Below are 14,116 nucleotides of genomic sequence, written 5' to 3' on the forward strand. Positions count from 1 at the left end.
CCAGGGAGATGAATGTTCAAGGCTGTCGCACCAAAGCTGGGGTTCAAACCCAGGACCGTGGATGAACCCCAAATCCTCTGCTCTTTGGATTTGGGGGTGACAAATCTCACACCCATTTGAGCAGAACCTAATTCCACCCAGATGAAGATGCCAAGGCTCCGAATGGAGCAGCCCTGGCCTGCCCGGTTCTGAGATGAAATTGGGAGTCACGGTGCTCCCAGTCCAGTGCTCACCCAGTGGTGGGAGGGAAACATTCTTTCTGTTCCTTGAGAAGAAACCCATTGGCGTCTGGGGGAGACCCTGGCCTGACCTTCATGTCTCAGAGTCTCCCCGACTGAGCCTGGCTTCTGGATCTGCAGAGATTCCAGCCTCCCTCCCTCTTGCCTGCTGAGGATGGAAAATGGCAGGCACCTGGTTCTGCTCCATTCAACCACACGTGACACCAGCCATGCCCTTTCCAGCAGCTGCCTTTCTTGCTTCTCCTCCCTCCTCAAAATTAGCCATTCCTTCCTCGAGTCCCTGCTCTCTGGTAAGTTTTTAGAAAGCAAGTTCATTGTTAGCAAAAATCACGGTGTTTGATTCTCACCACAAGGACGATAACTATGTGAGGTGATGCCTATGTTAATTAGATAGATTTAGTCATTCCACAATGTAGATATTGAAAGCATCATGTTGTACACAGTAAATACATACAATTTTATCTGTCAATTTAAAAAAGTCAGGCTGGATGTGGTGGCTCACACCTGTAATCTCAGCACTTCGGGAGGCCGAGGCAGGCAAATTGCTTGAGCTCAGGAGAGCAGCCTGGGCAACATGGTGAAACCCCGTCTCTACAAAACATACAAAAATTAGCTGGGTGTGGTGGCACATGCCTGTAGTCCCAGCTACTCAGGAGGCTGAGGTGGGAGGATTGCCTGAGCCTGGGGGGTGGTGCTACTGTACTTAAGCCTGAGCAACAGAAAGAGACTCTGTTTTAAAAAAAAAAAACCATGGTGTTTGAGTGTTGCTGCTCAGTCATGGGGTTTTAAACAGAATTCCAGGAAGCTAGGGGTTTCTGGATAAACTGGGACTCATCGAGAATGGAATTGCCCCTTCCAGCCCAAAGCTGTTGTCCTGATCATGTCTCAGGGTCTAGAAAACCCTTGGCTCTGACTTGACCACCAAGCCCAGCAAATCCAGGGGCAACGATTTCCCTAATTAGAAATTCAGCACTGAAACCAATCAATAGCTATTGTGACTAAGTGCCAACTGCTGGGCAACATGCAAACTTCAGACTCCTCTAAGCCTCAAGACAGGCCTGCAAGGTGGTTGTGGCTGTGCCTGTTGAACATAAGAGGAAACTGTGGCTGAGTACCTAAGTCATTTTAACACAGCCACAAGCTGAGAAGCAGCAGAGCCAGCAAGGAAGCCTGGACCTTGCTCTTCCATGATCCCCGCAGGGTTCCCGAGGCTGTTCCCAGCAAAGGGTCCCCCGGGGCTCTGTCTCCTTTCTGCCTTGATCCAGTCTGACTGCTGCTTCCCTGCACGCCGTGTAGGATACCTCTGAGCTTGCCTCCCTCTCCAACCCCTGCTGCTGCAGAGAAAGCCAGGACTGCCTCTCTCCGAGAAGGCTTGAGAAGGCCCCACTCATTCTCAGACACCCTTTGCCAGGCCACGAGGGGGTCTTAAACCTCGGTCTCATGTCACCTGGCAGGGCATACTTGATTCTTTCCCTGAGTCCCAGCCCTCTAGGGCTGACCAGGTCAAACTCGCCGAGAGCTCTGGGCTCTGCAGGCTGCCCACTGTCCCCCACCTACTTCTTTGGGGATTTTCCTGGAGGTTACTCAGTTGTGGAGTTTACATCCTGGGCTTGTTCTCTGGGCTCCAGGCTGCACAAGACACCCGACCTCCCTCCGAGGCTAATGTCCACACTATGAAAACACACCCTTCACTACATCCTGCTTCTACTACAACCCTCTCTCTTCCCATCACATCTCCAATATCAGGATAAAGTCTTAATACAGAGTTCACCCTGGCGTGGTGTCTGCTTTTGGGGAACACAATTCTATTTGTGTGTGTGTGTGTGTGTGTGTGTGTGTGTGTGTGTGTGTGTGAGACAGAGTCTCGCTCTGTCACCCAGGCTGGAATACTGTGGCACGATCTCGGCTCACTGCAACCTCTGCCTCCCGGGTTCAAGCAATTGTCCTGCCTCAGCCTCCTGAGTAGCTGGGATTACAGGCATGTGCCACCACACCCGGCTAATTTTTGTATTTTTAGTAGAGGCGGGGTTTCACCATGTTGGCCAGGCTGGTCTCGAACTCCTGACCTCGTGATCCCCCCACCTCAGCCTCCCAAAGTACTGGGATTACAGGCGTGAACCACCGCACCTGGCCTGGGGAGCACAATTCTAACACATGGTCGCAAGACACAAATCAGTTTACCACAAAAATGTGACTAACCCGGAATTGTGGCCTGCACAGATCTGAGAGGAAAGGTTTCTAGGGTGAGGGGATCTGGCACCACACCCCAATCACACCCCTACAATTGCTTCCTGTTGGTCGATGGCCAAACTGGCCTGCCTTTCTCCAGGGGAGATGAAGAGAATCCCTCTCTCTTTTTTTTTTTTTTTTTTTTTTTTTTGAGACGGAGTCTCGCTCTGTCGCCCAGCCTGGAGTGCAGTGGCGCGATCTCGGCTCCCTGCAAGCTCCGCCTCCCGGGTTTACGCCATTCTCCCGCCTCAGCCTCCTGAGTAGCTGGGACTACAGGCGCCCACCACCGCACCCGGCTAATTTTGTTTTGTATTTTTTAGTAGAGACGGGGTTTCATAGTTTTAGCCAGGATGGCCTCGATTTCCTGACCTCGATCTCCTGACCTTGTGATCCGCCTGCCTCAGCCTCCCAAAGTGCTGGGATTACAGGCGTGAGCCACTGCGCCCGGCTGAGAATTCCTCTCTTAACACAGCCACATTTGTTGAGCCTGCCAGGTGCTGTGCGTGGAGGCCACCATTTTACATGCATTGTTTCTAATACTCACAAGTGACTAAGTATGGCTTTCGAACCATTAGGGGTCTTAGGATCTTTTACCCTCTCTGTAAAGCAGCTTCCTCAGGTGAGGAAATTGGGCTCTAAAGAGTTAAGTAAATCATTCAAGGTTAAATAGGTAGTAAGTGACAGACCAGGAATTCGAACCCACGTCTGTGAGTCTACAGAGGTGGCTATCCATCCACTCTATTGCCATGGCAGCCGTGTCCAGGTACACAGTTTGCTCACTGCACAAGGGCACCAGCTGAAGGGATGAATCCTGCCAGCTTTCTCTTCATTGAGCTGTGCCCCATCGTGCAGTGATGCCTGTTCTTGTCTGCCTGGAGGACTGCAGTCAAATGATTACAAATAGTCCCACTGATTCCTCTCCCACATCCACACCCTTTACAATATGCCTTTGTACTTGTTCCATCAAGAGGTGAGATGTTCCTCACTCCTTAAGTCTGGGATGGTCTCTTGTGCCTAAACAAGTCAATGAGAGGTGTCAGAGCAACATCATGCCAGTTCAGGGCCAGGCCTCAATGGGCCTTGCAGGCTTTGCTTGTTCTCTAGGGCCCCAGCTACTGCCATGGGTACATACCTGTGCTAACCTGCTGGAGGATGAGAAACCCATGGCTCAGTCATCCCCATCCCAGACCAGCTAACAGCTCATCAACCCCTCAGCATGTGGGCAAGTCCATCCCAGACCAGCCAACAGCCAACGAATTACCCAGCATATGGGCAAGGCCATCCCAGAGCAGCCAACAGCCAACCAACAACCCAGCATGTGGGCAAGTCCATCCCAGACCAGCCAACAGCCAACGAATTACCCAGCATGTGGGCAAGGCCATCCCAGAGCAGCCAACAGCCAACCAACCAGCCAGCATGTGGGCAAGTCCATCCCAGACCAGCCAACAGCCAACCACCCACCCAGCATGTGGGCAGGGCCATCCCAGACTATCTGGCCTCCAACTGACCCACCTCTGACCACAGATCCACGAAGAAGCCCACCCAAGCTCAGGCACACTTGACCCAGATCAGAGAGTTGTCCATGCCCCGTGGACTTAGGCATCAAATCAATGCTAATTGTTTAAGGCACCTGTTAGGGGTTGACTTGTGTCCCCTCAAAATTTGTATGTTGAAGTCTTAACCCTCAGCACCTAGGACTCTGACCTTATTTGGAAACAGGGTTGTTGCAGCTGTAATTAGCTGAGATGAAGTCATACTGGAGTAGGGTGGGCCCCTAATCCAGTCTGACTGGCATTCTTGCAAAAAGAGGAAATTGGGACACAGACATGCACACAGGAAGCACGCCATGTGAAGATCAGAGTTCTGTGGCCACAAGCCAAGGAACTACCAGAAGCTCGGAAGGAAAATGACCTTCCCTGGTGTCTTTAGTGGGAGCACAGCCATGCCCACACCTCGATCTTGAACCTTCCAGCCTTCAGAACTGTGAGACAATAGATTTCTGCTGGCTAAGCCACTCAGCTTGTGGTATTGTTTCTGCAGCCCTAGCAAACTAACACAGTGCTTTTCCTAATTCACACAAAGTTAACTGTAGGCTGGCTTCCTTGCTTGCCTCCAAGGCAGCAGCCAATCATGGCTCTCCTCCCAGGCCCCAGGTAACTCCAAAAGGGCACAGGAGTTACACCCCACCCACACCCAGTTCCTCCCCAGGGGGGCTCTGAATCTGGAAAGTCTGGGGCCTTCCAAGGGCTCCGGAGTCCTTGTCAGGGTGGGGTCATGGACCCATACAAAGAGAGCTCCTCGCCTAGACCCCTCCCGGCTGCCCACTGACCTGGGTTGCCGAGGGCCATGGAGTCGTAGATGAGTTTGCAGGTCTTGAGCAGGATGGAGATCTTCTTCTCGGGTGAGTAGGCCTTGTGCATGCCGGCGAACTTCTGCAGGATCTTCTCCATCATGGGCACCTCCGGCACGCTGGTGGTCACACCTAGGTCAGTGGTGGTGGTGGCCAGGATCACTAGCTGGTTCTCCTTGAGCTGCTGCAGCGAACCGTCCTTGCTGTGGATCTCATGCAGGCATGAGTTGATGGCTTCCTTCAAGGGCTTCAGGACACATTTGTACAAGGCGGACTCTACAATTGCTTCTGCAGGTAAACAAGAGAGCGAGGGTGAGGAAACCAGATGCTGGGATCCTGCCACCCGGTTCTGTTGCCCAACAGCACAGCCATCCCCATCCCCTGGCCCCTGGAAGGACATTCACAGCTCCAGCACCTGCAAGGACACTCACAGCCCCAGCAGTTATACTCTGCGGTTCTGGCACATGAGAGAGCACGGTTTCTTCAACAGAAAGCCACACTGGAAAGGCACTGGCACAGGAGCCAGTCATTGCATCCTGATGCTTTTCACAGGGCCTGGCAGACAGCAAACTTTCACAGGGCTGACTATGAGTACGTAACTTCAGAGGGCATTACTCACACTGGAGTTGTACAGTGTACAACCTGGGCAGCTGTATGCTGATGGCCTGAATGCCCAGTAAATGATTGGTGGAATTATTCTTGATATCTCCCTTCCAATTCCCACACCCACTTGACTCTAGTCTCAAAAATACAGTATATCCAGAATCTTACTTTTTTTATCACTTCCATGGCTACTACCTTGACCTGGCTTGGTCAGGCTACCACCATCATCTCTTGCTGGGGTTATGTCAGTCAGCTTTTGCCCTGGCCCTTATAGTCTCTTGTCCACACAGCAGCTGGTGCTGTCCTGTTATGACATCTTTGATCATAACATTCTTCTGTTTGGAAACCTCCAATGGCTCCCATCTCCCATGCAATCAAATCAAAGCCAGAGCCTCCTCATGGCCTATGAGGCCCCGCTGTGATTGGGCCCTGTAATGTCTCATTCACTGCTTTGCTTGCTCCCCATGCTCAGGCTGCTCTACCAACTGCCAGGCCTGCTCCTGCCCCAGGGCCTTTGCTCCTGCAGTTCCCTTTGTGTGGCGCAGTCGCCTCGCAGTCATCCACATGACTGGTTCTTTCACTGTTCGAATGCCGTCCTATCAGAGAGGCATTCCCAATCAGCTCTTAGAGCAGGAGTTGGTGCCCTGATCTTGTAGCTGCTCTGAGGCATATGTGCTCTGATCCCCACTCTGAGGACAGACCAACTTAGGCTCTCATCGGGTGGGTTGGGGGTTGAACAAGGACTTGAACTCATGTCTACTTGACACCAAGGGGATGCCCAGTTGCTTTGGGTGACTGTAGGACATATTCTTAGGAAGTTGTTTTGGCCCTCCTCTCTCCAGGGGATGGGTCTTGGTTACAGGCTCAGTAAGGGGAGGTCCCAAGCCCTGTTCCTGTAGCGAGACACCTGTGCTGCCCTAGCCCTGAGAGAGGAGGGAGGGACTCATGCTCCCACGGGGCTAGGTCTCAGTAGAGGCCCAGACAGCCCTTCCCTGCCACGCAGGCCTGGGGGCTGGCCCATGGCCATCCTGGGTCCCTTGCTGCTGCCTCCCTCTTCCCCTTCAGTAGAACACAGGGCTGCCCTCACCTCCCTCACTCGGTTCCTGACCCTTCTTCCACGCCCACCTCCCCATCTCATTGGAGCCTCCACAGGTAGAGATGGGTGCAGATGGGAGTTGACCCGTGAGCAGGGACTTGCACTTCCCCACTGTCCTGGGCTTCTGCATGACCTCGGCCATGTCCCTTCCCCTCCCACGGCCTGCTTCCTGAACTGCAAAATGAGAGGGCTGTGCCCACGCCCTCCCGGCCCTTTCACATCTGCAGGATCTCTTCCTGGCACCTCCTCTCTAGACTCGGGCCCTCAGCAGCCTCACATTAGGACTGTTTTGTATCCAATTGTTTCTTGTGACTTGTCTCCCTAATAAAACCAGAAGCACCCTAAGCGTGGAGTTCTGTTGGCCTTTTTTTTTTTCTTTTTTTTGAGACAGAGTCTTGTTCTGTTGTCTAGGCTAGAGTGTAGTGGTATGATCTTGGCTCACTGCAACCTCCACCTCCCAGGTTTCGAGCAATTCTCCTGCCTCAGTCTCCTGAGTAGCTGGGATTACAGGTGCCCACCACCACGCCTGGCTAATTTTTATATTTTTTTGTAGAGATGGGGTTTCACCATGTTGGCCAGGCTGGTCTTGAACTCCTGACCTCAGGTGATCTGCCCACCTTGGCCTCCCAAAGTGCTGGGATTACAAGTGTGAGCCACCATGCCCTGCCCTGTCTGGCCTTTTTATGTGGTTTAAGTTCCTTCACCATCTGACTGGCCACACACATGGGCAGAGCTCGGAAGGAAGAGGCAGAGGCAGAGGACTCAGCTCATGGAAAGGGCTGGGCTGCCTGGGTCTGAAGCCCAGCTCTACTACCAGCTCTGTCCTCATGGCCGGGCCACTGGACCTCTCTGAGCTGTGGCTTCTTGGGCATGACAATGACCAAACCCATCTGGTCTGGTTTGCAGTCATGAAGCTGACATGTGCAGTGTCTGGAATGGCACCGTTGCTGTGGATGCTGACACTGTTCCCACCTGCTGGAGGGCCCTTCTCTCCGTCTCTGTAGCTCCAGCCCTCCTGTCCTTGGTGGCTCAGCTCAGCTGCCACCTCTCACCGCCTGGAAACCTCTCTGCCCCACACATTAGTGCCCACGGCAGGCTCTGGTGACACTCTGCCATATCACCTGCCAGGGTAGACTCCAAGTCTAGCACCTCTTGGCATCGTGGTGCCCGAGGCAGATCTGCCCTTAACAGGACCCATGGTGTGTCTGCATCCTGCCAGCCAGCTGCCCTGAGGCTGGAGTCATTCCTGCTGTTTCCAGCAGAGGTCCAGCCTGTGCTCCACCTCCTTTGCTCTGCTGAAGGCCACCAGGCACTGGCCTTGCATGGCCGCAGTCTCCTGAGCCGTCCCCCTGTTTTGTCCCCTCTGCTCTGCCCTCCACACACACCCTTCAGGGCTCCATCACCTCTGGGCCAAATCCTCAGGCTGACTTTCACTGCCTGTGTGAACGGCCCGTGATCCTCCAGCCTCATTCCCCACCTCTCGGCCTTCGTCCACACTGTCATCCTTTTCCAGAAGAAAGTCCATCTACCACCCTTTCCACAGCTTAGCACTCCTGACCCTTTGGGCCTCAGCTCTTACACTCCCCCAACTCTGGAAGGCAGGGCTGACCACAGCTTCCTCTGGGCCACCTGGAGTTTTCCATGTCCTTCCATGTCCTTCCGTGCCCTTCTATGCCCTCCTGGTCTGCACGGTGCTTGTGGCTCAGTCTCAGACCCAGATGATCTCATCCAGTCTCATGGCTCCTTTTGTGCTGACAGTTCCCAGACATCTCTCTTTAGCCCCAGAACTGCAGACTCAGCCCTCAATGGCCCGCTTGACCTCCCCACCTGGTGTCTAATAAGCATCTCCAGTGTCACATGTCCCAAACCGAACTCCTCGACTCCTTCCCAGTGCCTGCCCCAGGATGGATGCTGTGGCCTCCCAGGGACAACAATGCTTGTCCACATGTCCACATCCTACTTCCCCTCTCCCACTCCCGCATCCAGTTTCCAGCCAGTCCTGTGGCTCCAGCTTCACAACAGACCCAGAGTCCAACCATGTCTCCCCATCTGTGCTGCCTCCGTCCTGGTCCCAGCCACCTTCACTGCTCACCTCGGCTGTGACAGTAGCCTCACACTGAGTCTGAGTCTCCCTGCTCCCACTCGGCGTGACGGCCAGAGTGATGTGGTTCACATGTGAGTGAGGTCACTCACCTTTGGATGTGAGGTCCATAGAGAGGCTCACAAGGCCCTTGGGGTCCTGCCCCACAACAGCCTCCTGACCTCGCTTCCATCCACATGTGCTCACTTACGTGTCTCCTTACACTTTATACTTGTTACTCCTCTCTCTCTCTGTCTTTCTCTCTCTCTCTTTCTTCTTGAGACAGAGCCTCCCTCTGTTGCCCAGGCTGGAGTGCAGTGGCACGATCTTGGCTCACTGCAATCTCTGCCTCCTGGGTTCAAGCAATTCTCGTGCCTCAGTCACCTGAGTAACTGGGACTACAGGCACATGCCACCGTGCCCAGCTAATTTTTCTATTTTATTTTAACTTTGATTTTTTTGAGACAAAGTCTCGCTCTGTCGCCCAGGCTGGAGTGCAGTGGCACAATCTGGGCTCACTGCAACCTCTGCCTCCCAGGTTCAAATGATTCTCCTGCCTCAGCCTCCTGAGTAGCTGGGATTACAGGTGCGTGCCACCACACCCGGCTACTTTTTGTATTTTTAGTAGAGACGGGGTTTCACCATGTTGACCAGGCTGGCCTCGAACTCCTGACCTTAGGTGATCCACCCGCCTTGGCCTCCCAACGTGCTTGGATTACAGGCGTGAGCCACCGCACCCGGCCCTACTCATCCTTCTTGCCTGTCATGCCTGCTAGACCGTAAACTCCCCACAGGCAGAAACTTTTTGAGTGCTTTGTTTACCTCTGTCTCTATATCTGAGCCAGCACCTGATGCGGAGTTGGGTGCCCAATAACTCTTTGTCGACTATCTGCTTACAGGGCCCTGTGCAGACACACACACAGCACTGGCCTCAGATCTCAATCCTGTCACCCCTCACCATACCTGAAATGCCATCATGAATCTTGTGTCCTCGAAAACCTATTCATTTTCAGGAGTCCGCTAGCAAAATCCAGTAGCCCTGGGAAAGGAACATCTGAAGCTCCTTTTCTAAGCAACATTTACTATGAATCTACCGTGTTCAGAGGCTCACGTGTCCCTTACCGTACCCAGCACTAACTCTTTCATTATTGGGTGGGGAAAGAGAGGCTTAGAGATACCAGGGGATGACTGGGGCAGTAACTATTTACCAACCAGCTCAGAAGCAGCTCAGTGTTTAGCAACCACTTAGGCCACAGCAGTGTGAACTGACAGAATGAAGTTTTTTCTTTTCTTTTCTTTTCTTTTTAGACAGAGTTTTGCTCTTGTTGCCCAGGCTGGAGTGCAATGGCGCAAACTCAGCTCACTGCAACCTCTGCCTTCCAGGTTCAAGTGATTCTCCTGCCTCAGCCTCCCAAGTAGCTGGGATTACAGGCATGTGCCACCACACCTGGCTAATTTTTGTATTTTTAGTAGAGACGGGGTTTCACCATGTTGGCCAGGCTGGTCTCGAACTCCCGACCTCAAGTGATCCACCCTCCTCAGCCTCCCAAAGTGCTGAGATTACAGGCGTGAGCCACCATGCCCAGCTGTTATTTTCTTTCTGAGATAGGGTTTCACTCTGTCACCCAGACTGGAGTACAGTGGCGGGATGTTGGTTCTTTGCAGCCTTGGCCTTCAGGGCTCAAGCAATCCTCCTGCCTCATGGGACTACAGGAGCACACCTCCATGCCTGGCTAATTTTTGTATTTTTTGTAGAGACGGGGTTTTGCCATGATGCCCAGGCTGGTCTCAAACTCCTTGGCTCAAGCAATCCTCCTGCCTTGGCCTCCCAGAGTGCTGGGATTATAGGCTTGAGCCAGTGCGCCAGGCCTTAATATTTTTAATGTATGTAGGTGTGTGGTTGTTCACAGCTACTTCCCACTGTGAACCACAATCGGAAAAAGCTTTGATAATTACTGGATTCAAGGTTGGTGAGGGTGGGGAAGGCTGGGGGCTACTTTAGAAGGGGTGGTCAGAGGAGTGAGCTGTTTTGTGTTGGTTCCCTGAAAGCAGAGCCTGAAAGAGGGATCTGGGTGCATGTGATTTCACTGAGGAGACTCAGAAGACAGGGAGTGAGAGCAGTGGGAAGAGGCAGAGCAAGCTTGAGCAAGGATGAACTCTCAGCCTCAGCTAGATCTCGCCGGGCCCTGGAGCATAAACTGCATCACACAGTGGTCCTGCTTGAGGCCAAGGGGCCAGTCTTCATCCCCCCATGGCAGGGAGTAATTGGCAGTGGGCCAGTGATGATAGAAGAGAGGGTGCAGATAATATAGATCCTATACGGTCAAGGTCAATTCTCTAGGAAAGAGGGGAGCCGGGCACCATTAGCAGCCTACCTTGCAGCAGCTGGAGAAAGTTGCTGGTGCCCAGGAAGGGATGGGGGGTGGGCACCAACAGCATCCACTGCATAGGCCTCTTTTGTCCTAAGGGGTTCCTGAGTCTGTGAGCCCCACCGCCCTCTCCTCCCTGCCACCTCCTCCCGGGGCACTGACCGAGCTCCTCCTCAGAATGCAGGGCGGGGTCCACCAGGGCCTTGAGCTCGGTGCTCTGCAGCAGGTAGCTCTTGAGCTGGGTCATCATGGTGCGAATCTCCTGCAGCATCTCCGTGCTAGAGGTCTGGCGCGCCATCATCTCCAGGCTGTACACCTTATAGTCCTGCACCAGGCTGCCAAAGTACGAGGTCTTGTCCTGCGCCAGCTCCACCACCTTCTTGTACAGCTTGCGGTTGTTGGAGAGGAAAGCGTGGAACATGCTGCTGAAACTGGCAAAGCTCAGCCGGTGCCGGGCCTTGCCCAGGATCATGGAGGGCTTCTTCTTCACGCTGGGGCTGCTGAACTGCTCCAGCTCCTCCTCCGTGCTGCTAGTGGAGTAGGAGTCCTGGTCGGTGGCCATGACAGACGCCCCCAAGCTATCTGAGAGGGAGGCCAGGGAGCCCTTGAACTCTGGAGAGCTCTGGGAATGGGCAGTGGCCTGGGCCTGAGGGTGCTGAGTCCCAGCCTGAGAAGCAGGGCTTTGGCCCTCTCTGGGTGGACCCGGCGTGGGTGTCTCCAAGGCCATCGCCTGTGTGCAGAGCTCAGCGTTCTCTAAGGGAGCTGGGAGGGTCGAGGCCAGTTGTCGAGAGATTCGTTTCTTCCTGGGGGGTGGGACTGGGGGTTGTTTGGCCTTCCTGGGCAGCTCTGGCATGCTGTCAGGATCACTGGCTTTCGCCTCTGTGTCCTGGCCTTGCTCCGTGCTCCCCCGGGGCGTGTCCTCAGGGCTGTCTGAGGTCCCTTGGGGAGGCAGGCTGAGCTGGTCCCCCTCTGTCGCCATCCCCGGACTTTGGTCTTCTAAGGACACCCTCTCAGAAACGCGGCGTCTGGGAGGGGCAGTGGGAAGGTTCTTCTTCGCAGGCAGTGGCGGGGGGGAGGCCTGCTGCAAGGGACCGGAGGCTGCCCCTGGTTTCATCGCTTCCTCCCTGAGGGGGCCCTGGCCTGCAGTGGGGCATGGGAGTCTCTCACAGGCCGTCATGGGCGGCGGGCTCGGATGGTCTGGGGGACCTGGGGCATGGGGTGTGACGTGGGGGGCAGGTACTGGGGGAGAGGTGGGCAAAGGACAGGCAGGGGCGGGTGCAGAAGCAGGGAGCAGAGGGGGCTGGGCTGGGCTGGAGGGCTGCAGAGGCAGCACTGGGGGAGGAGGTGGTGGGCGGCGTGGGGCCCACCTGGAGGTGGGCGAGGTAGTATCACACGTGGGTGGCAAGGGGTGTGCAGGGCAGCTTCCAAGAGGTGGCTGGTCGGTGGGCAGGGCGCTGCTGCAGTCCTCGATGAAAATAGGATTCACAAACCACAAGCGGTCATTTCCTACCGACAGCTCGATTTCACAGGCACAGTTTGCGTCATGGGCTGTGGGCCTGAGGCTGGAGACTTGCGGGGATCCGGGGGCCTGGTCTCTTGGAGGCTCTGCTGGCTTCCCTCTTTCTTGTGGAGGATTCAGCGAGGAGTCCCAGAAACCTGTGGAAGCAAGAGGGGGGCAGGTGGTCAGTCTGTGCCAGGGACTAGGTGTTGCTGCGCTGGGCAGGGTCTGTGGGCGGGGTCCGCGGTGGGGTGGGGCAGGGCCGTGGGAGGGCTGTTCAAGGCATTCGCTTCACTACTCCGGGGCTGTTTTCCCCTCTTGGACGCTTTTAAACCTCTCCCACCACTTCCTGCCTCGAGAGGGGAAGCCCCACTCGGTCCTCCCCAGCAGTGTGGGGTGGGGCCGGGGGTAATGTGACAGGCTCAGCTTCAGTTCTCTTCCTTGGTGTGACAGCCCACCTCGGCGGGCACTGATGACACAGGGTGTGGGGTGACAACACTGTGCTCTGGAGCCGTGGGGAAGGCATGGTGAGGGCACAAGGGATGGAAGGCCTGGACCTCCTGCAGCCAACCGGCTGGGTGCTCTGGGGCAGGTGGTTTGACCTTCCTGGGCCTCAGTCTAGTCATCCCTAAAATGGGGTCACAATGGTGCACACATCACAGGTGTGTGAGGAGTAAGGAATACTGGGCCTGTTTTGGCCCCCATGGTTATTTTTTTATTTTTATTTTTATTTTTTGAGACAGAGTCTCGCCCTCTCGCCCAGGCTGGAGTGCAGTGGCACGATCTTGGCTCACTGGCAGCTCTGCCTCCCGGGTTCACACCATTCTCCTGCCTCAGCCTCCTGAGTAGCTGGGATTACAGGTGCGTGCCACCACACCCGGCTACTTTTTGTATTTTTAGTAGAGACGGGGTTTCACCATGTTGACCAGGCTGGCCTCGAACTCCTGACCTTAGGTGATCCACCCGCCTTGGCCTCCCAACGTGCTTGGATTACAGGCGTGAGCCACCGCACCCGGCCCTACTCATCCTTCTTGCCTGTCATGCCTGCTAGACCGTAAACTCCCCACAGGCAGAAACTTTTTGAGTGCTTTGTTTACCTCTGTCTCTATATCTGAGCCAGCACCTGATGCGGAGTTGGGTGCCCAATAACTCTTTGTCGACTATCTGCTTACAGGGCCCTGTGCAGACACACACACAGCACTGGCCTCAGATCTCAATCCTGTCACCCCTCACCATACCTGAAATGCCATCATGAATCTTGTGTCCTCGAAAACCTATTCATTTTCAGGAGTCCGCTAGCAAAATCCAGTAGCCCTGGGAAAGGAACATCTGAAGCTCCTTTTCTAAGCAACATTTACTATGAATCTACCGTGTTCAGAGGCTCACGTGTCCCTTACCGTACCCAGCACTAACTCTTTCATTATTGGGTGGGGAAAGAGAGGCTTAGAGATACCAGGGGATGACTGGGGCAGTAACTATTTACCAACCAGCTCAGAAGCAGCTCAGTGTTTAGCAACCACTTAGGCCACAGCAGTGTGAACTGACAGAATGAAGTTTTTTCTTTTCTTTTCTTTTCTTTTTAGACAGAGTTTTGCTCTTGTTGCCCAGGCTGGAGTGCAATGGCGCAAACTCAGCTCACTGCAACCTCTGCCT

At 54.4% G+C, this 14,116-nt stretch overlaps 1 protein-coding gene across 2 annotated transcripts in view; it reads right to left on the minus strand.

Moving 5' to 3' along the window:
• Window positions 1–14,116, minus strand: part of RIN3 (Ras and Rab interactor 3) — a 184,307-nt gene that overhangs the window by 25,923 nt on the left and 144,268 nt on the right. For both annotated transcript variants that reach the window (XM_011949388.1, XM_011949389.1), the window contains 2 exons: window positions 11,128–12,621; window positions 4,798–5,106 (listed from right to left, as the gene is read on the minus strand). In XM_011949388.1, the coding sequence (XP_011804778.1) occupies window positions 4,798–5,106; window positions 11,128–12,621 (1,803 nt within the window). The remainder of the gene's footprint in view (window positions 1–4,797; window positions 5,107–11,127; window positions 12,622–14,116) is intronic.

This window comes from Colobus angolensis, unplaced genomic scaffold (assembly GCF_000951035.1).
Source record: "Colobus angolensis palliatus isolate OR3802 unplaced genomic scaffold, Cang.pa_1.0 Scaffold3, whole genome shotgun sequence".
Classification (NCBI taxonomy): Eukaryota; Metazoa; Chordata; class Mammalia; order Primates; family Cercopithecidae; genus Colobus; species Colobus angolensis.